This window comes from Vanessa tameamea, chromosome 12, assembly GCF_037043105.1.
Source record: "Vanessa tameamea isolate UH-Manoa-2023 chromosome 12, ilVanTame1 primary haplotype, whole genome shotgun sequence".
Taxonomy (NCBI): Eukaryota; Metazoa; Arthropoda; class Insecta; order Lepidoptera; family Nymphalidae; genus Vanessa; species Vanessa tameamea.
Window position 1 is genome coordinate 20,042 of NC_087320.1, and position 20,199 is coordinate 40,240.

At 39.6% G+C, this 20,199-nt stretch overlaps 2 protein-coding genes across 3 annotated transcripts; both read right to left on the reverse strand.

Annotated features, from left to right (window-relative positions):
* Positions 1-2,850: 2,850 nt before the first annotated feature.
* On the reverse strand, positions 2,851-6,522 carry LOC113403912 (WD40 repeat-containing protein SMU1). 2 transcript variants are annotated; one of them, XM_064216483.1, is made up of 11 exons: positions 6,314-6,521; positions 6,164-6,230; positions 5,568-5,826; positions 5,127-5,195; positions 4,935-5,069; positions 4,708-4,828; positions 3,982-4,186; positions 3,778-3,905; positions 3,548-3,674; positions 3,159-3,476; positions 2,851-3,076 (listed from the first exon to the last, which is right to left on the reverse strand). In XM_064216483.1, the coding sequence occupies exons 1-11, from the start codon at positions 6,337-6,339 to the stop codon at positions 2,978-2,980; spliced, it is 1,554 nt and encodes a 517-aa protein (XP_064072553.1). In that variant the 5' UTR covers positions 6,340-6,521; the 3' UTR covers positions 2,851-2,977. The 2 variants fall into 2 exon arrangements, with proteins under 2 accessions (XP_064072553.1, XP_026500359.1); XM_026644574.2 differs by having other exon boundaries at positions 4,935-5,195; positions 6,314-6,522.
* An 8,930-nt stretch (positions 6,523-15,452) lies between these two features.
* LOC113403916 (cyclin-dependent kinase 2) lies at positions 15,453-19,377 on the reverse strand. Its single transcript, XM_026644578.2, has 4 exons — positions 19,159-19,377; positions 18,319-18,514; positions 17,543-17,815; positions 15,453-16,448 (listed from the first exon to the last, which is right to left on the reverse strand). Exons 1-4 carry the CDS (start codon positions 19,272-19,274, stop codon positions 16,095-16,097), a joined length of 939 nt encoding a protein of 312 aa, XP_026500363.1. The 5' UTR covers positions 19,275-19,377; the 3' UTR covers positions 15,453-16,094.
* Between the last annotated feature and the right edge of the window lie 822 nt (positions 19,378-20,199).

The window sequence follows — 20,199 nt, forward strand, 5'->3', positions numbered from 1 at the left end:
CAAACATCCAACGCAATTTAATGTTCATGATATTCGCAATTTAATGCTCAAATATCCAACGCAATTTAATGCTCACGATATTCGCAACTTAATGCTCAAATATCCAACGCAATTTAATGCTCATGATATTCGCAATTTAATGCACCAAAACCACGACTAGCTTAGTCAATGATAACTTACAGAAATCAGTACTTAATACATTTCCCAATTGAATGCTCGTGTTATCCCAATTTCGCAATTTAATGCTGATATCACACCATTCACATTTTTTGCTCATATGTCTCTTACCCATATATCACATGTGGGACACATATATTTTATTCGGGACTTTGTCCAACACAGGTACGTCTATCCCATTGTATATGGTAAACTTAAAAGTAATTAAGAGTAATTTATATTAATTAATTATTTTCGTATATTAAGAGTAACCTAACCTAACAATTATTATTACTTGTAGGTCTCCCGCGAAACTTCGCGTTTATTCTACAGATTTTTAAGGAATTTCGAAACCTATGACAGGTTTTGTTTTGAATTCATCCCATTATAAACTGCAAGTCACTCAAAATGATGGAACCTTTTTTAATTTTTAAAGTCAAATAGTATAGTCTTTAGTTCAGTTAGAATTAGAGTTTGTCGATAACAATTTACTTGAATTTTGTTTACGTTATTCAACTTTTGCTTATACAGCTGTAGTAGGTACCACTCTCTAACCAGCCAGTACCTTTTTCATTCTCTAAAATTAAGTATTTGTGAAATTATAACAATTAAGTAAATTATAATCAAGAATCCTCTCCACTTTTCTGCACATCTACGATTGCAGCCCTCCAAAATGAGACCATAACCGACCTTTTATATGCTGCTCTCGTCCTGTACTCACTGGTACAATATATTTAACTTTAAAACAAACTTAAATGTTTCTCCATTTATATTTAAGTGATCAGTGTTATTCCTAATGATAGATTAACGTTATTATTAACTTCGTCCTATGTAAGTGTAATAGACTTAAGTCCTTGGAAATAAAATCTTAAATTAAACATCGAACATCTACTACAAGATTCTAATTATTGCCTACCATATCATGCTTAGCTTGAACTACATCCACCCTCATCTGGAATCGAATTCGTCTTAATTTTTGTATTCAATAACAATGAGTCCCTTTTATGATTATTATATATCACAATGTTTAATATTTCAATAAGATAATCAAATATTAAAGTTTTCCAACAGTTGTTGTAGTAGGCGTCAATGTATTGATACATTTACTACAAAGTGATTAATTATATTTAAGTTTATTAATTATATTAAAGTTCTTTGTTTAGTATGTTTTGAACATCAGTATAATTAAATAAATAACTATGATATAATTAGAAATGTTAGGAAAATGAATATATCTGCCTGGGAATTTCCTTTCCTATAATTGAAACAAAAAAAATAACTCACAATTTTCCTCGTCGCCACTTGTAATGTTCACATGTAAAGTCGATCTACCAATTAAATAAAATAAATATTATATTTAAATATCAGCTCGCTGTGCACACACACCGTCTTCACCGCGCGCCCATTTTTATATATCCTCTTTTCCCGCGCTTTTGCGATGTGTGTCACTAGAGATGACAGATGCATAAAATACACAGATAATATATATTTATATAAAATATAAATCTAATGCTAATGAATATGTTACTATAGATCTGTGTACACTACACCTCACTTAAATATATTTTGTATTTCGTATTTTAATTACTTGCGATAAAGTATTTTGTAATTTGTATTTCAATTAAAGCAAATCATGTATTTTGCCCAGCCCTGACCGCAATTAATGGACCATGGTATTATTCACCTTCACATGGTATTATTCACGACATACAGTCGTGGATGGAAGGTGAATAATATAATATTATATATATAGTATAGAAGGCGTATGCCTATATCTAGTAAAAGTATTTTCTAAGTTCGTACAAGTGAAATCGTTAACTTAATGGTGAACGGTACCATTATGTGCGAGTGTAAATTAAATGCTGTAAGTTTATTAATTAAGGCTTTTTAAATTTCAGGTTTTTCTGAGAAAACCATCCGCACCATTACTAAAGAAGGTCAAATGCTGCTTCCACGTCTCGAAATATCTCTACACCGAGAAAAAAACATATTTAATAAAAAGTAATACAAATAGATGATTTTGATCTTTGTGGAGTTAGAAATAAAATACACGAAATGTACGCAGTCGGGAAGGAGGTTCCAACTTTAATGAAACTGTTAGCAGAGTTAAATATCGATATTGACCTAAAACGTAGTCGATGAAATTGAAAAAAAATATTACACAAGTAAACGATGGCTCCTTATACTGAGATAACACTTCTGATTATTCGTTCTGTACTGATGATGTCCATTCAGATCATTCTTATTCTAAATAAAAGCTTTGACCAATCCGTACTTGGTTTTATTTATTACCCAGAAACAATTGTATAGTTACAATATGTTTATGACTATACGAGATATAGGAGCATTGGTACATATATAATCATATGTATAACACGCCACGCCTCGCCTCCATCCATCTCCGGGCCTGTCTCCTCTAGCTACTACCACCGGTTGCACCGAATTATGTGTGTGTGACCACTACTGTATACGGGTTAAAAATATAATTTGCCTTTAATTCTGCCACTACCACTACTCATCTATCACGATTACCTAATTTTTTACAAAGGATTTATAGAAACTAGCTACAGCAACACATTTCACAAGTAAGCCAACTTAATAGCCAGAGGTGAAATAACTGTGAACGGACTATAGTCTTTTTTTTTATTTGATAATAGTAATTTATGCGAGGTTTGGGTGTCAAATGATTGAACATTATCAGTTTTACAGTCATTTACTTTCAAACGATCACTTAAGATTTAAACTTTTTACAATATCAGTGAGCACTCGCAAAAGTCAATACTCAGAAAAAGAGAGATCTCCAAATCGAACGACGCGACGCCTACGGCTTCCACAACTTGAGCAGCCCGTCCTCGCCGTACGTGGCCAGCAGGTTCTGGTGCGGGTGATGGCTCATCCCGATGACGCTCTTCTCGTGCACCTGGACAGACGCGGCTCGTGAGAGGGGCGGGGGCGGGGGCGGGGGCGGGGGCGCGGGCGCCGGCGGGCGCGGGGGTACTCACGTTGATGGTGCGCTCCAGCTTGCCGCTGGCGGCGCAGAAGGCGTAGAGCACGAGGTCCTCCCCGGCGCAGTACACGAGGCGGCCGCGCGCGCCCAGCGCGGCGCACACGAGCGCGCCGCCCTCCTCCTCGCGCCGCCCCGACGAGAACGAGCGCACAATCTGCCCCTGCATGTTCATGATGACCACGGTGTTGGTGCGGTTGCACACCACGAAGTGGTCCGGGTTCTTGGGCGTCAGCAGCAACGAGTTGACGGGCGGCTCGCCGGAGCCCAGCGGCTTCAGCGTCGCCGAGCACTCGCCCGTGCGCACCGACCACACCTGCGGCGACACTCGCGTCAGTACCGGTCCCACTCGACCCGCCCGTTAGACGGTTACGAGCTAGTGACGACCTTGACGGTTCCGTCGGACGAGGCGCTGAGCACGCTGTGACCGTCGGGTGTGAACACGGCCTCGTTCACGAAGGAGGTGTGTCCTCGGAATTCTTTCAGGATCTTGCCCGACTTCAGTCCGTGGATCCTGAAAGTTACCGGAAGGTGAAAATGGCGTAACCATCGTAATTATACGGAACGACTCCACTCATCACCTAGACACGACTAAACCCATAGTCAACGCGACCCACCTGATAGATCGATCGAAAGAAGCGGAGAGGATCTGCGTGTTGTCACGAGTAAACTGCAAGCACGTGACGCCCTTGGAGTGGGCGTGGTCCAGCTTGCGCTGCACCTGCCCCGTGGACACCTTCCACACCTGCGGACACGCAGCTCGTCAGTGAGAGGCGGGGCAGAGTGCGGGGAGGGGGGGGGTCCAGGGGAGCGAGGCCGACCTTGATCTTGCCGTCGTTGGAGCCCGCCGCCAGCGTGTCGCTGTCCCGTGCGAAGGCGAGGCTGAGCACGGCCTCCTCCATGCTCATGTACTCGTCGTGCGCCTGGTAGCGCAGGTCCTTGCGGATCTTACCCGTCGTGAAGTTCCACACCTCGACCAGCCCATCCACGGAGCCCGTCACCAGGTACTGGCCGTCTGGAGAGAATCTGAAAACATACTCCAGTGCAACTCGTATTGCGTCACACCCTCGTGTTGTTCGCGACTTCGGCCGATCAGGTTACACTCTTTGAAGTGAATACAACTCAAATAAAGAATTAAAGCTTCTGGACCGTATATAATAGATCTCTTGCCTATTCATGGAGCACGACTCAAACGCGCTATAAATTGGTGAGGAGTCATGTATCCTGCTGATTTCAGATGATGTTATAGCATCAGATCCGCGTTACCTTCATCTGATCTATTCAAATTTTGAATACATCAGACCAGTACAGTTGCTCACATATTTACACCTCTAATAACTAGAAAAGAGCTGACAATTAATAAAAGGTGACTTGAGGACTTTGAGGACCTTTTAATAAAAAAACTAATCAAAATTGGATAATCCGTTTAGGAGCTTCGATGAAAGGATACACATACTCACACATTAAACTTATAACACCCCTCTTTTTCTATCGGCAGTTAAAAAAAAATAACTTAGTTTACTCGCTTAGCACAATAATAAAAGTACCTTGCGCATTCGACGTGTGATTTTTGACCGAACTTTATAATTTTCGATAGCTGCGTAGGACACTGGTCATCCTCCTCGTCCCTTATGGCCGCTTTGCCCCGGAAGAGATCGATTGTAGTTCCTACGGCAAATAACGTGCGATGAGCGACCGACGGTCGAGTGGTCCCGGAGATCGGACGGCTCGTTTTCGAAATCGGAACAACGACTAAGACAGAAGCGAGTCGGACCGGGGGGCAGAAGACCCTGGTGCTGCTGCCACTTGAGCGCCTGCCCCAGCAGCGCCAGCAGGCGCGACGACGGCACGACGGACACCTCGCCCGCCAGCGCCGCCGCCAGCGCCGCGCGCCGCCACTCCTTGCCGCCACCGCCGCCGCCACCACCGCCACCGCCACCGCCACCGCCACCGGCGCCGCCGCCAACGCCCGCCGCGCCGCGCGCGCCGCCGTACGCCTCGCGCGGGTCGAAGTACGAGCGCGCCAGCATGTTCTCTGCGGGGCGCGCACGCGGACGTCTTTTACTTTTTGAACGGTCACATTCGTCGAAAACCTATTGCATACGTGTAGCTTTTGCACGTCTGCTCTCTCAATTGTAGTGTTATTTTAGTTGTTGCATTCTTCACAGTTATATTAGCTGTGTGAGTCATACGTGTTAGTATGAAAATGATTCTGGCATGTTTTAGAACTTTTTGTAACACATTATATGAACTCATCATTTTGGACACTACTGGCACTTAATAAAAATTTTAATAGAGTTTATATATATATAAACTCCTAATTTCATTAAATATGGCTTAGATTATGAACTGCTGCACAGTTACCACATTTCTTTATAAATAAACCACTATAAGAAGCAACACTTACCAAGATGCATATATCTGTCCGTCTCCTGTTGCTTCATAAGAAGACAAGGGTGAGTCTGTCGCAGCAGTGTACGTGCGGCTCCAAGTTCACGCAATTCTATTAGTTCCAATACCACCTGCTCATAGAGATCCATCAGTTTCTTGTCAGGTAGTTTAAGAGATGCCGTTGCTTTCAAAACTGTGTCCCAATGCCCATTGTTAATGTCTGCACAAAATCCATCAACACTATCAACAGTATTGAGAGAGACCCCTGTCTCTTCCTGCAACATGTCATTTATAATTAGTATTATCCAATCAATTGTATGATCTCACGAATCATTTAAAACATATATTTTTTTTCTCTTATTGACAAATTTTAAATTATTTTGGAAATAACTGTTGTTGATGTAGCAAAAAGTTATAAAATCATGATTATTAAGATAACCAAGGATCACATCAAATGAATCCTTTACTTATATGTATATTACATTTATATTGAGCATAACTGCCTTTGTATGTGCTGATTTATTAAAGCTATAAGATTAGTAGTTTATAGTAAAGTGTATACGCTTATGTACATAAGCAATCCGGCTGAATGAGTACTAAATAAATTATCACCTGCAGTGTCTGCAATGTTTTCGTGAGGTTAGATTCTTTCAGATACTGTTGTATGAGACGGATCACACTGAAATAAAAATTAAAATATAATAATTTGTTACTACTATTTATTACAAGCCAAACTTTCAAATAAAATTATTTTAAACTCACTCCGCTGATTCTATTTCTATAGACATTGTTTTTTAAAATTTCAATTTTGAGGTTCACGCAATAATTTATCCCAGTTAAGCATGTGTTAAATCTCCTTTATTATCATATAATATACAAACACAAAGTATATTATTATTATTTATTATACATTATTTTCTACTATTCAGGGTTTGTACAAACTTGCATGGACTTAAAACACAAACAAACCAAACATTCTAGGTCATTTTGACAGTTTGAGTTTGACGATTTACAATCAAGTTTAATCAAGTTTGACAGAGTTGCCGTATTCGATTCTGTAGATTGCCATATTTATAAATAAAAATCATGATACTGCCGTATTGCCGTATTTTTAATTATTTTATTTTAAACGATTAAAAATTACAGACTGTAACTATACTACAAACGAAATAACAAGAAAAAGCCCACTCATATAACAGCCATAAATATTTCTAATTGTTAGTATTGTTTGCTGGTAATACATCTTTGATTTTTAAAATAAAAATAAGTCTTTACATATATGAAGATTTAAAAAATGCTCGTAAATAGTACATTGATTTAGTGTTAATAACTTTCCGCTTAATCGTAAGAAGACAAAATTACTACTCCTAACGTAAAATTTGTCAAAATAAATGTAATTTTAAATAGAGAAGCATTCGATGAACGAAAAATATCATAATTCCTTACCATCCCTAGAGATTCTAAGTTCCAATGGGGTCTCCTTATAAATAGATTGCTGAGAAGACTCAGCTCAGTGGCTCTGCGTGGTAAATTATCATACGGCAATAAAAATGTATGTGCTCGAATCACGACATAAACATATTATAATTTTGCGGTTTGTGTCACGTGACAAACGTTTAAAAAAATGCATTTTTATTTATGGATTTTTGAATAAATTTATTATTATTTTCAACTTTCGTTAATAAATAACCATTTTTAAACTCATAATATATATTGATTACAATAATTGACACTTTATTTTTCGCATTGTCAAATACCCTATTGCCGTATCAATGGCAGCACTGATTGACTAATGATTAGAAAACAATTGTATTATTTGTAATAGTAACTATTTTATATGTTATCAACATTGCATTAGAGCGACGATGCCACTTAAACTAATTAGATGGCAACATTTCAACAATAGAGTATTCTAATACTACATTTGAAAAAGTAATCCAAAATGTTGATTTTCCTAAAAAAAGCCACAAAAATATATTTTGACAAAATAAACACATTTTCTAGCCATAAAATTCAATTAAATTTTAAACTTTTTTTTAGTCCCGCAAAAACATTATCAGTCATTTTGGTAAAAAAAACAGTCGTATATGTACGACCGACACTTATTCAACGTTAACAGCTTTAAATATTTGGTGCTTTTTTGGGAAAATAATGAATATTATTATTAAACCACTTGTCCGTTATTAGAAGCTTAAATAATAATGAGATAGGCTCATCCGGTTCCCGTCATATTTTACCTCTCTTTCTACCCAGGTATGTATGTCTCTTTCGCACTACCCTCTCTTTTCACCTGGCCTGGTGGGAAGCGCTGGTAGTAGTCAGCGATTCCCTTGTAATCATTGGCTTGAAGTTTCCCGTCCGGTCAACTTGTGCACTAAAAGTACTTTTCAATTTGAATTTTTGTTTCAAAGTGATAATTGTGAAAAATCCAACATGTAAGTTGCACATTTATTTTTATTTTTCTACCCTATTTTACATATTGTGTGTACTATCTATTATAAAGACTTATTTTCGTTCCTTTTAGACTAATAAACGCTCTATAGTTGTTTTATAATGGATAACGATGTTAATAGTCCTATTGAGCGAGTTGTGGCGGGTACATTGGGTACTAATTCGCAACGCGATAGGCGGCGGTCAACCTCTACTAGCGATAGCAGTATACTTCCTCATCTTCGAGCTCGTTTGAATCTCAACGAGTCTCAAAGAAAAAGAAGAAGCATCGTCACTCCAAAAATCATAAACGCCATCACCGTCTTTTAGAAAAACTTTCTAAAGAAGTTTGTGATTTAAAGCAAAATGTTTTGTATAACGAACGAAATAATTACTGCGATAATGATAATGAATCATTTTTGTCAGACGTGAATCGTGAACTTTATAATAATCAGTCGATGCAATACTGTAGTGATCTGAATCCTGAAGTACCTAATTTATCATTTGATATTGAAACTAAAATTAATGATCCTGTTATACGTAGGTATAACAGGATCAAGGGGCGGTAGCGCCCCTTTGGAATATATAAAAATGTTGAACGAAGTTCAACGATTTGGCAGTGAAACGTGTTCTGACGTACGATATAGTGACACACAAAAATTATATAACCATTCCCCTGGATTTATAGAGCTTGAAACTAATGATGAGTTAAAGGGGTATGATAATTTACGTCACTTGGTACACTCTGATAAATCTTATGCTGCCTTTACTTTTTGTATTTTAAAACAAAAATAAATTTTCTTAAATAGTTGCCGAAATTTATTAGTCTGGTCTAGAAAACCAGATGCTTTGCTTAGCAATCTTAATGAAAAGATTGATGAAATATTTTTAAAGGGTGATTTTCAAAAGGTCTCCGCGGACCTGCAAATGGCTTGTGGTCACAGATCAGAAGCAATAGAAATGAGAAGGGATAGCATTTTAAAGAGCGTTCGTGGCCCGCTTATAAAATGTAGATTTAATAAAATTCCTCCTTCTAGTACTCACATTTTTCACTCTGAAAGTCTCTCTGCTGCGTTAGAGAGTGCAGGTGGTGTGAGAAAAGCTTTTTGGCCCGTAAGCCAATCCAATAAAGCCAATGGTTCACGAACAAAGATGAGTACTACACGAGTACCCTCACAGGGGTATGTCTCTCATACTGTACCATCGCGTGGTACTTTTACAGGATATTGCTGAGACCATGCTACTGTATCTAATGTCAGTGGCCATCATGACCAGCCCTCGCGGGGCAGTTGTCATAATTGCCTTTCCGTTGGCCATAATAATGTTAGCCAGGGGCAAGGTAATTATAATCCTACCAAAAAGAGTGTCTCTTTTCGCGATCTCGCGGGTCGACAAGACAAAGACAGCCTTTTCATAGAGGACAAAAGCGTAGGTTTTCACCCTCTGACAACAGAGGCAATAAGCGGCAAAAACAATGACGTGAAAACTTTCCGAGCCGGACGTCTAGCACAGTACGTCGGCCGCTGGAGGAAAATGGGAGCTCCAGACTTTATGGTATAAATAATATCAGGATATCGCATACCTTTTTCTCAGAAGCCTCCATTGAGAATGCTAGACCTAATATGCGATCGTCGTCGCACCGTAGAGTCGGACGAAATTACTTCTGTCGTCCTACAGATGAAGGAACAGGGGGTTTTGAAACCAGCGGCCCTATCGCCGAGCTTTATTTCTCCCCTATTTCTTGTGCTAAAGACCGACGCATCATACCGTCCCATTTTCAATCTGAGACTCCTAAATCAATATGTGATAACCGATCATTTTCGACTTATAAACGTACATCGCATACTCGACTTCCTCCAACCTCGGGATTGGATATGCAAGGTGGATTTATTGCAGGCCTACTTCAATCTGCCAGTAGCCCGGTCACATCGTCGTTTCCTACGGTTGATTTACAAATATCAGTTGCTAGAAATGACATGTCTCCCCTTCGGCCTCAGTACAGCACCGAAGATTTTTGCTTGTTTAACTAATTGGGTTCCGGAAATTTTTCGAGAAAAAGGTTAAAAGGCTAGTGGTTTATCTCGACGACTACCTCGTTGTACATCAAAACCCGAGCGTTTTGACCAAAGCACGTAAATCTCTTATTGAACACCCTAGAGTTCCTAGGTTTCCAAGTGAATTACGGAAAATCAATAATTGTCCCACGAAAATCCATAACTTATCTAGGTATAGTTTGGGACCCATGGGCAAATCGCAAATACCTACCACAGGAAACAGGGTGTATTCAATTTTGCCAGTTTTGCTGTCTCTCGGGGGAGGCTAAATCACCGAACCATGCTCAGCTTTCTAAATACATTACCAGATCAAATGTTTTCGATGAAACATTCTCTTCCCGATCAAGTGAGACAGGAACTACACTGGTGGCTCAAAAATTGTCACCTAGCAACCCTAACACATGTGCCCCCACCAACACATTTTCTTGTCACCGATGCTTCGGACCTCGCCTGGGGCGCACATCTGGACACCACAACTTTATCAGGCATCTGGAATGTAAAGGAACAACAGCTGCACAGCAATCAAATAGAGTTGCTTACCATTTTGAAAGTCCTGGAAAGTCACGCAGAGAAAATGGCAGGGAGCTCGGTGGTGATTCAACCCGACAACCGATCTGCGGTAGCATATCTCCGCAACGAGGGTTTTTTTTTTTTTATGTCATAGGTGGCAAACGAGCAGGAGGCTCACCTGATGGAAAGTGACTACCACCGCCCATGGACATCTGCAACACCGGGGGGCTTGCAGGTGCGTTGCCGGCCTTTAAGGAAAGAGTACGCTCTTTTCTTGAAGGTTCCCAAGTCGTATCGGTTCGGAAAAACCGCCGGCGAAAGCTGGTTCCACAGAGTGGTTGTGCGAGACATCTAGGTGGTGCGGGTGATATTTGGAATTTTGACGAGATGTCCGAAGGTGAAATTCAGCAGCCGGGATTAATCCGAACAATTCCTCGGAACATTCCCCGTGATAAATTCTGTAGAAGATGCAGAGCGATCCAACATCTCTACGCAAAGCCAAAGGATCAAGCAGATCGGAAAGGGCTTGATCGACGATAATTCGAGCCGCTCTACGTTGGAAACGGTCAAATGGAAGGAGCTGGTACTGGGGAGCACCCGTCCCAGAGGTGAGAGCAGTATTCCATGTGAGGCCGAATTTGCGCCTTGTATAGTCTTAGACGATGGGCCGACGTGAAATACTGTCTTGCCTTGCTGAGCACACCGAGCTTTTTTGATGCCAATTTAACTTTGCCTTCCAATTGACCGCGGAACTGAACGAGGCTCGAAACATCGACGCCAAGTATTCCGATACTAGCTGTGGCGGCTAACGGAATGTTCTCGAATCGTGGAGATACGACAAATGGTGTTTTTTTAGCAGTTAACGCGCAAACTTGCGTCTTTTTGGGGTTGAAATGGACTAGGTTTAGCCGACCCCAGTTCGAGACTTTGTTTAACGAAGACTCGATTTCAGATACAAGTTTGTTCCGGTTTTCTTCGACGTTTTCCCGAGAAATATTAACACGGCCGGTGTATGAGGTGTCTACGGTGCTGTCGTCTGCATAGCAGTGAATGTTACTGATTTGCAACATGTCATTGATATGCAGAAGAAACAGAGTGGGTGAAAGAACGCAGCCTTGTGGAACACCAGCATTGACGAATTTTAAGTCGGAGCATGCACCGTCGACAACGACCTTGATGCTCCGATCTGCCAAAAAATTGGTAACCCAATTGCATAATTTCCCGGGAAGCCCATAGGAAGGAAGCTTCGAAAGAAGCGCTTTGTGCCACACGCGATCGAAGGCCTTCGCTATGTCCAGACTGGCTGCTAATGCCTCCCCCTTGCTCTCAACTGCTTCCGCCCACCTATGAGTAAGGTAAACTAGAAGATCGAAGATAAGATAGAAGAAGGGTGGAACGAAATCTCAACCACTAACGAACCTAACTCACCGCATACTTCGAATCTTCGCCGATCAACAGATACACTTCAAAATCCATCACATTCGGGGTCTATTTAATCCACAAGCGGATTCCTTGTCCAGGCTTCACCGTTTTCCGGAGTGGCATTTAATGCCAAATTGCACGAAGATCGTGTTTATGAAAATGGGAACGCCTGTGATAGACCTGTTTGCGTCGAAGACCGCCCGAGTGGTAGCGAATTATGCAACCTTAGATCTCAAGGATCACGAGGCAATGTATCTCGACGCATTCAGTGTGCCATGGAAATTTCCGCTGGCATGGATCTTTCCTCCACCCTTTCTAATACCCAAAGTGCTAATTCATCTGAACCAAGCAACAGGTCTATATCTCATAGTGGTTCCTCGATGGGAAAAGGTATTTTGGAGAGCGGATTTGAAATTACGGAGCGTTGCACCCCCATTCACATTGACAAACCTGAAACGGTTTTTGATCGACACGACGACAGGGCTTCCACCTCCGAAAGTCCAGGACATGACTCTGGAAATCTGGAAATGTGGGGTTGGTCTGAGAAGTTAAAATCTTGGGATTTTGACCAAATATCATTGCTTCGATGTTCCTGGCGTCCATCCACATGGAAAACGTATAAAGTAGCTTGGTCTCGATGGATAACATGGGCAAATCAGCATAATATAAACGCAACCAAACCAGAAGGTTCCTTTGAAAGAAAATTTTGAAGGAAAATATAACCTTGCCATGTAAAAGGTACGTACAGTCCTGGATACGGGGTATTGGGTATCAATCTGGTTTTGTTATAGCATTTAATTGTCTATAATCACCACAGGGTCTTATTTCTCCGTTCTTTTTTGTAACTACATGTAATGGACTTGCCCAATTACTTTTCGATGGTCTACAAATGCCCATTTCTTGCATTTTCTGAAACTCGGCTTTAATCTTATTGTACTTGTCCGGTGGTAGCGGTCTCGGGCGCGCGTAAACAGCTGAACCCGTAGTTTCTATGTAGTGTACAACACAATGCGATGGAGTTTCCTTGAAACACATAGGTTTGGTAACATTGGGAAATTCACATAAAATGTTACTGTATTCGTTTTTACAATTTATTGTTCTAACAGAAAGAAAATTTTGTAAAGTTATGGATCCAATAGCTTGTAAACTAGTCACTGAATCAATGAGTTTCCTTTTACTTACATCTACTAACAGCTTATAATGGCTTAAAAATCAGCCCCTAAGATAGGTTGCTTAACGTCTGCAAATACAAAAGTCCAACGATATGAACGACGTAGACTAAAGTCTAAATTTATAGTTTTTTCACCATACGTTTTAATTTCGGTGCCATTTGCGGCGTTAAGTCACTATTGTAAAATTTTCGACTATTTACTGGTAAAACCGGTATATTTGCTCCTGTGTCGACTAAAAATTTTAAGCCACTATTGTTATCTCTAATACAAAGGCGGTGGACTGGGGTTATGGCGCATATCTCCACCTGCGATTGCACCACATTTAGTTTTCCTTATTTTGTAACGTTTTCCAAGCACACGGCTCTATACATTTTCTTGCTCTGTGACGAAATCTAAAATGATAAAAACATAACCATTCTGGGTTGTTTTGCATCGTATTACGAATACGAGACGCCGATCGAGATCGCGAACGATGACCTCTGTATTTTTCACGTCTATTCCTTTGTTTCTCGATTTTCTCGAATTTCGCTAATTCCGCAATAATGAAAGCGGTGTCACTGCTGGTGCTGGCGTTGGCGCTGGAGCTTGACATGGCTTGAACTTCGGCAACTTGCAAGGGTCGTGTAGTTTCCATAACCTTGTCGGCAATGGCAGCTAAATTTTCAAGATCCCTCACTTCACTGACTGCTAGAACACCTCGAACTGATGGAGGTAGATGACCTTGCCACATTATACGCCATGTCTCGTTCGAAATTTTTTCACGTGCTAGGTCTCTCATTCGCCGTAGAAGCTGAGAAGGTTTTTGGTCTCCAATTTCCATTTCACTCAGTAGTTTTTGGAACTGCCTAATTTCCGATTCTTCATAAACCTTTAATAATCGCTCTTTAAGAGTATCGTATTTCTTGACGTCAGACGGCTTAAGCAATATGTCACTGACTTGCTGTATGACCTCTTTACCCAACTTGGTGACAACTAAGTTAAATCGCGCTTCATCCGATAACTTTTGAGGTACAAGGATGGCTTCGCATTGAACAAACCAAAGTCGCGGTTGGTCGCACCAAAATTCTGGTATTCTTGATGACACGGTAACAACTGCTAATTCTGGTGGATCACTTATGCTGGCTCCTGCTATTTGTTGAGAAGTCATTTTTCTTTAACTTTAAAAGTAAGATTCAAAAGTATTCACGCTGATACGGGGTCACCACTGTGTTTACATTGTAGTACCTTATTGGTAAGTGTGAAATAACTAGACGCAGCAGGAATCAAGTCTGTTTAATTGAGTATCTATTACAACACTGAATAATAAAATTATGTGACATAGTATTTATAGTAGGCACATTCTGAATTAGCTGATTTACATTTAAAACATAACCTATCTTATAACACAATTCTTCTCCACAAATCTGTAATTTCTACGCTATGTAATGCAGAACAGTCCGGTAAACTGAGTGAAGATGTTTTGGTCAAACATATTTTGAAATCCATATCTTTGAAAACCCTAAAGTACAGAAACCTCCAATTTGGGATATTAGCGTTCTTTCAAATTACTTGGAAAATTATTCATATATAAAAACTCCAGGAAGCATACGTTCCGCTGTAGCTTCGAGCAATTGGACTAACAATTTTCCTCTTGATGATATATTGGCTCGAGGAAACTGGAGATCAGCTAATACTTTCCAAAAATTCTATCAGCGTGAAATTTTATCTTTTTCGAATAGTAATTCTACCTTGACTTCCCTGTTTAATGCACAGGGCATTGAAGCAATTTAAGGAATTGTTATAAACTGAATTGAATTAAATGATTCATTTTCATAGCTTAATTATACATATCTTACTTGTAAAAGCAAATTTTTTTCAAATATTTTCATTTGGGTTGAATTATATATAATTACTTTTTCAAATTAAATACTTATTCTTTCACACATTATTTTTATTAAGTCACATTGGCATCTTTTCACCAGGCGATATCAAACAAGTCTCACTATTTAAGCTTCTAATAACGGGCAAGTGGTTTAATAGACGCGTTTTACCTGAAATAAAACGCATATTAAACTACTTACTTTATTAGAAGCTTAGCTTCTATTTCTGCCTGGTGCATAATTACAGACAATGATTACAAGGGAATCGCTGACTACTACCAGCACTTTCTCACAGGCCAAGTGAAAAGAGAGGGTAGTGCGAAAGAGACATACATACCTGGGTAGAAAGAGAGGTAAAATATGACGGGAACCGGATGAGCCTATCTCATTATTATTTAAGCTTCTAATAAGGTAAGTAGTTTAATATGCGTTTTATTTCAGGTAAAACGCGTCTATTATAATTGCTATTATTTGTACAGTATCTAGTTACACAAAAAATAGCATTAAGACTCCAGAAAAGTATAAATATTTGAAACGGGATATTCACCATACATTATCTACGAATGTCTTGTTCACGAGACAGTCTCGTAAGACAAATATTTTTATTTACATGTTAAAATTGAAATGCCGTTATAACTTTATTTTGAGCATTCAGTACGTGTCTGATGGAAAAAAATGAATATTTATTACACACTATATGTGTGTTTTTTATTTTATTATATTTTGAAGAATAGTAGAAATGTCCCCAATTAATTAAGGAGATACTAATATTCCCATTTACCCCTACCTTTAAGCTTATCACTTGTGTTAGGAGTGGGAACGACAATAGCCCAAGGGCTCAGAATCGATCCTGCGACTTTTTACATCGCTAGGCGGCCCGTAAACCATTGCGCTATTGACGCAATAAATGAATATCTCACGTCTTTATCGATTCCGTATCGGTATTTTATTGCTCCAACATACATATCTGTTCAGTCTCAGAATGAAGATGATATTTTACATGTTAAAATTCACGCCGCCGCCTGCGAGCCCAATAATAAAAATTGGGTCAAAAGTCTGAAGCGAATTCGATTCGTACATATCATAAATCACATCGTCAAAGTTCGTCGCAGTCGCCGGCGGCGGCGCTGGCGTCAGCGGGCAGCGGCGGCGCCACGAGGCGCGCGGCCGCCACGTGCGGGTGCAGCAGCGCCGCGCGCGCCGACACGCGCTCGCTGGGCTCGTAGCGCAGCATGGCCTCGAACAGCGCGGCGCCGGGCGCGTCGGCGCGCGCGGCGGGCGGCAGCAGCGAGCGGGCGTCGCGCGCCGGCCAGCGCGGGAAGGCGGCGCGGTAGTCGGGCAGCAGGCGGGCTCCCGGCCACAGCGCGTCGCCCGGCGTGCCCAGCGCGCGGAACACGCGGAAAAGCTGGTCGATCTCGCTGTCGCCCGGGAACAGCGTCGCGCCGCTGGCCTGCGATATTCGCGCGCTCAGAGCGGGCCCTCGACTCCGTTTTTTGTTTTAATACGACTCCTTGTGATCGTCCAATTGACTACAAAACGAATAGTTTCGCACTCGGGATTACATCAGTCGGATGACCGATATCGCACCATTCGCCCGATACCGAATATATAAAACCTATTTTTTGACACAAAAGACATAACATCTTAGTTCCCGAGTTGGTGGCGCATTGGCGATGTTAGAAATGGGTAATATTTCTTACAGTGCCATTGTCTATGGGCGGTGGTGATGATCATAATAGTCCTAGACTCGTTTCCAAACAGTACTCAGTCTGAAAAAGATTTGCAATCGAGAACAACAGTAACAGTAACCAGGAGTCTCTTCACATGCGGCAGTTACTAGTAGGGAATCTGTAGAAACCGACCTTCGCAGGCAAATTGCGGATGCACAGAGAGAACTAGCAGTCTTATAAGAAAATAAACTAAACACTAACAGCAAGAGGTCCAAAGCCATGATTCGACAAATTTACCATATATATAAAATGGTATATTTAAAAATTTAGAATAATTTAGTTTAAGCTTTTGATTGTACTTTTACTTAAGTACATACATATATACTTTAATATACCGATACTCTGATTGTTTACTTAATTGGTTCATTTAAACTGATAGTAATGAAAGACATATTAATACTAGTCAGGCAGCGCTGGCAGATATTAAACACGTCGCAATAGTGGTTCAAGCATAGGCTCGAAGGCATAAATAGAACCGTTTTACCCTCCGCGAGCCACACTTAGGGCTCTACCGGTTCAAGCTGGCATAATAGATTCACCTGAAAAAAGAGTGAGATAACAGATTTTGATGACGAATATTGAAGCGTTGATCAAAATATCCGGTTTTACCCTTCGGAGGAAAAATGGTTCTGAAAAATACTTCACTTAATTCACCATCCGTTGCAGTAACTTTCAATATTAGTAGTAAACTGTGGTGAGTCAGTATCCAGCCCCAGACATCCTGATGTTTATGCCTACAACGAGTGGGGTATTGAGTATCCAACAATTATCAGTTTCATCTCTTTAGAATGCTTATAAATTATCTCAGATTTACCATTTCTGCATATATACATGCTAGACTCCAAACATCAACAGCAGTTGAATAAAACTTGGCGCCGAGGAGGATCTCCGGCGCGCGGTACCACAGCGTGACGACCTCGTGCGTGTAGGCGCGAACGGGAATTCCGAATGCACGAGCCAAGCCGAAGTCGGCTAACTTGATGTGTCCCTCTGTGTCTACTAGCAAGTTTTGTGGCTTGAGATCTCGATGCAACACTCGGTGTGCATGACAATACGCTATGCCCTCTAACAGCTGCCTTAAGTAACTCTGCAAAGAAAGTAACATCTTCCTGGTAACAAACTATATTGAAAAAAGATTATTATGTAATCATCATGCAAGGAACCAGAGTATTATATCCTAATATTTTTTCTAACAATAAACTATTTTAATATGGTAATAAATCATAAACTACATTTGTTACTTTAAGTGTGCCTACATTAGACATTTAAATTGGTACACAAAGTGATAGTCCGCATTTGTGATTACATTCGAAACAACAAATTTACATAAGTTTGACTATTTGATAAATGTCTTTTATCACACACATTGGTATTTTGATGTCTTGATGATTGTGCCTAACACCTACTCTTAAACAATCTCAAACTCTGAAAGCCATTACATTCAAAAGATCTTGGACCCAGCAATCTATTCACTTGAAAGTTCAATAATAGCTGTTGATAATGAAAAATAGTGAAAACTTGAAGCTCAATAATTTATTGGCTAGCATAAATAAAACATAATTTTGATATAGATGTATAAAATTTGAATACCTTGACAAGATCAAGTTTAAGAGGCCCCTTAGTTAAATCCATAAGCCGCTTTAGGTCCATATGAAGAAACTCAAACACCAGGAAAAGTTTCGTATCTGCAAGTAAAACATCGAGAAGGCGCACAACTGCTGGATGCTTTAACTCCCGCAGTACTGAGATTTCACGTAGAGCAGTCGATGGTACTCCTTCTGGCTCACTGAAAAATATTTCTTTTTATATAAATAGGAAGCAGACTGGCAAAAGAATCGTCTAACTCTCAGTGATCACCATCACCCATAGCCATTAGCATTATAATAAATATTTACATTCCTTTCATCACCAATGCTCCACTAACCTTAATAACCATAAGTCCTTGTGAGTGTAATTATATAGGGCACTCAACCTTCAAACCGAAACATAATAATACCAAGCATTGCTGCTTAGCGATAGTAGTATTGGTTAGAATACATGAGTGGGTGGTCCCTATCCAGGGGGTTTGTAGCAGATACAAGAAAAATTTGACAAATTTAGATTTATATTCTACACAGGACCTATAATCAGGATAATGTTGAATTACGTTAGTGTCCTGACTGCTTATATCTAATTATATCCGTCTGCTTCAAAGTACGATAATGTGACAAAGTTTGACGTTAATTTGTGTATATATATATATATATATATATATATATCGGAGCGGAAATTTGGAAGCAATATATACAAGTTTAATGGGTGCTATGAAATTATAATCAGAATTCGTTAAGAACATGTTTTTCTTTTTATTAATGAGGTAATTTAGTATATACTATAATAATCATTTTCTGAGACATTGTTAGAACTGTCAATTTTCGCGCCAAAACTTACTTTTCAAGTTTAATTTTCTTCAATGCAATTTCTTTACCAGTTATTCTGTCTCTAGCTTTGTAAACAACACCGTATGTTCCTTCACCGATCTTTTCAACCCTTGAAAAGTTTTCCATTTGTATAATTCAAAATCATAACTCAATCTAATCATTTATCAATAATATTATGTATTTAACCATTTGCTTGATTAATTATTTCTTGATTTTCTGACTCTTGATCTAAGCAGTGATGCCAACTCCAAGTTCCTACAGAATGTTCCCTCTAAAACTAACTTCAAATTCCCCTAATTATTTTAATTGTGTGGGTACATACAATAATTGTGATTTAATAATATTGATGATAATAACAATCATTATTTTTTCTTAACTTTTCTTACTCCAAATTTAGTATTTAGTCACTTTTGTTGATGCAACATTTGCTTTAATTATCCCTCATTGTTTTTGTATTTTTAGCGTTTTATATTCTTGTATTCATTCTCCCCTCAATAAATGCAAAATTTTTGAAGCGTCAATAGCGCAATAGTGTACGAGCCGCCTAGGGATGTAAAAAGTCGCAGGATCGATCCTGACGCCTTGTGCTATTGTCGTACCCACTCCTATCACAAGTGATTAGCTTAAAAGGAGCGGTAATTAAGAATATTAGTAATTCCTTATTTAATTTGGGGCATTGCTAGTATTCTTTACAAAAAAAATGTACCTCCAAAAAACACCCTCTCTACATCTTGATTCCCCCTAAATTTGGGGCTAATACCGCCATGCTGGTATCACTGGATCTAAGCTCAATATATATATATATATACATATATAATATAATATTCTACCAGTTATACCCTTGTGCCACAGAGAAAAGAAACTTTAGATCACGTCATCACTGAAATAGAAATATGTTAAAAAAAACAGTTCTACTAATTTAGACCCAACCTTAAATTATTAATGAATCAATTAAATATTTACAAATTTGCAATTTAAAGTTTAAGTACTTTAACAATATGTAAATTATTTATATATTACTTATTCAAGATACTCTACTATCTTGCAACGT

Bases quoted from the DNA above. Each gene is read 5' to 3' on its own strand.
- LOC113403916 (XM_026644578.2), bottom strand. From the start codon at position 19,274: ATGGAAAACTTTTCAAGGGTTGAAAAGATCGGTGAAGGAACATACGGT. The intron at 17,816-18,318 runs GTATTCAAATTT...CTTTCTTTGCAG, and splicing joins TTAAACTTGATCTTGTCAAG to AGTTACTTAAGGCAGCTGTT. The intron at 16,449-17,542 runs GTAAATCTGAGA...CGAATATCGCAG, and splicing joins CATGTATATATGCAGAAATG to GCCAGCGGCGCGACGCTGTT.
- LOC113403912 (XM_026644574.2), bottom strand. From the start codon at position 6,339: ATGTCTATAGAAATAGAATCAGCGGA. The intron at 5,827-6,163 runs GTGATAATTTAT...GACATGTTGCAG, and splicing joins AAACATTGCAGACACTGCAG to GAAGAGACAGGGGTCTCTCT. The intron at 3,906-3,981 runs GTCGGCCTCGCT...GCGTGTCCGCAG, and splicing joins CCAACGACGGCAAGATCAAG to GTGTGGAAGGTGTCCACGGG.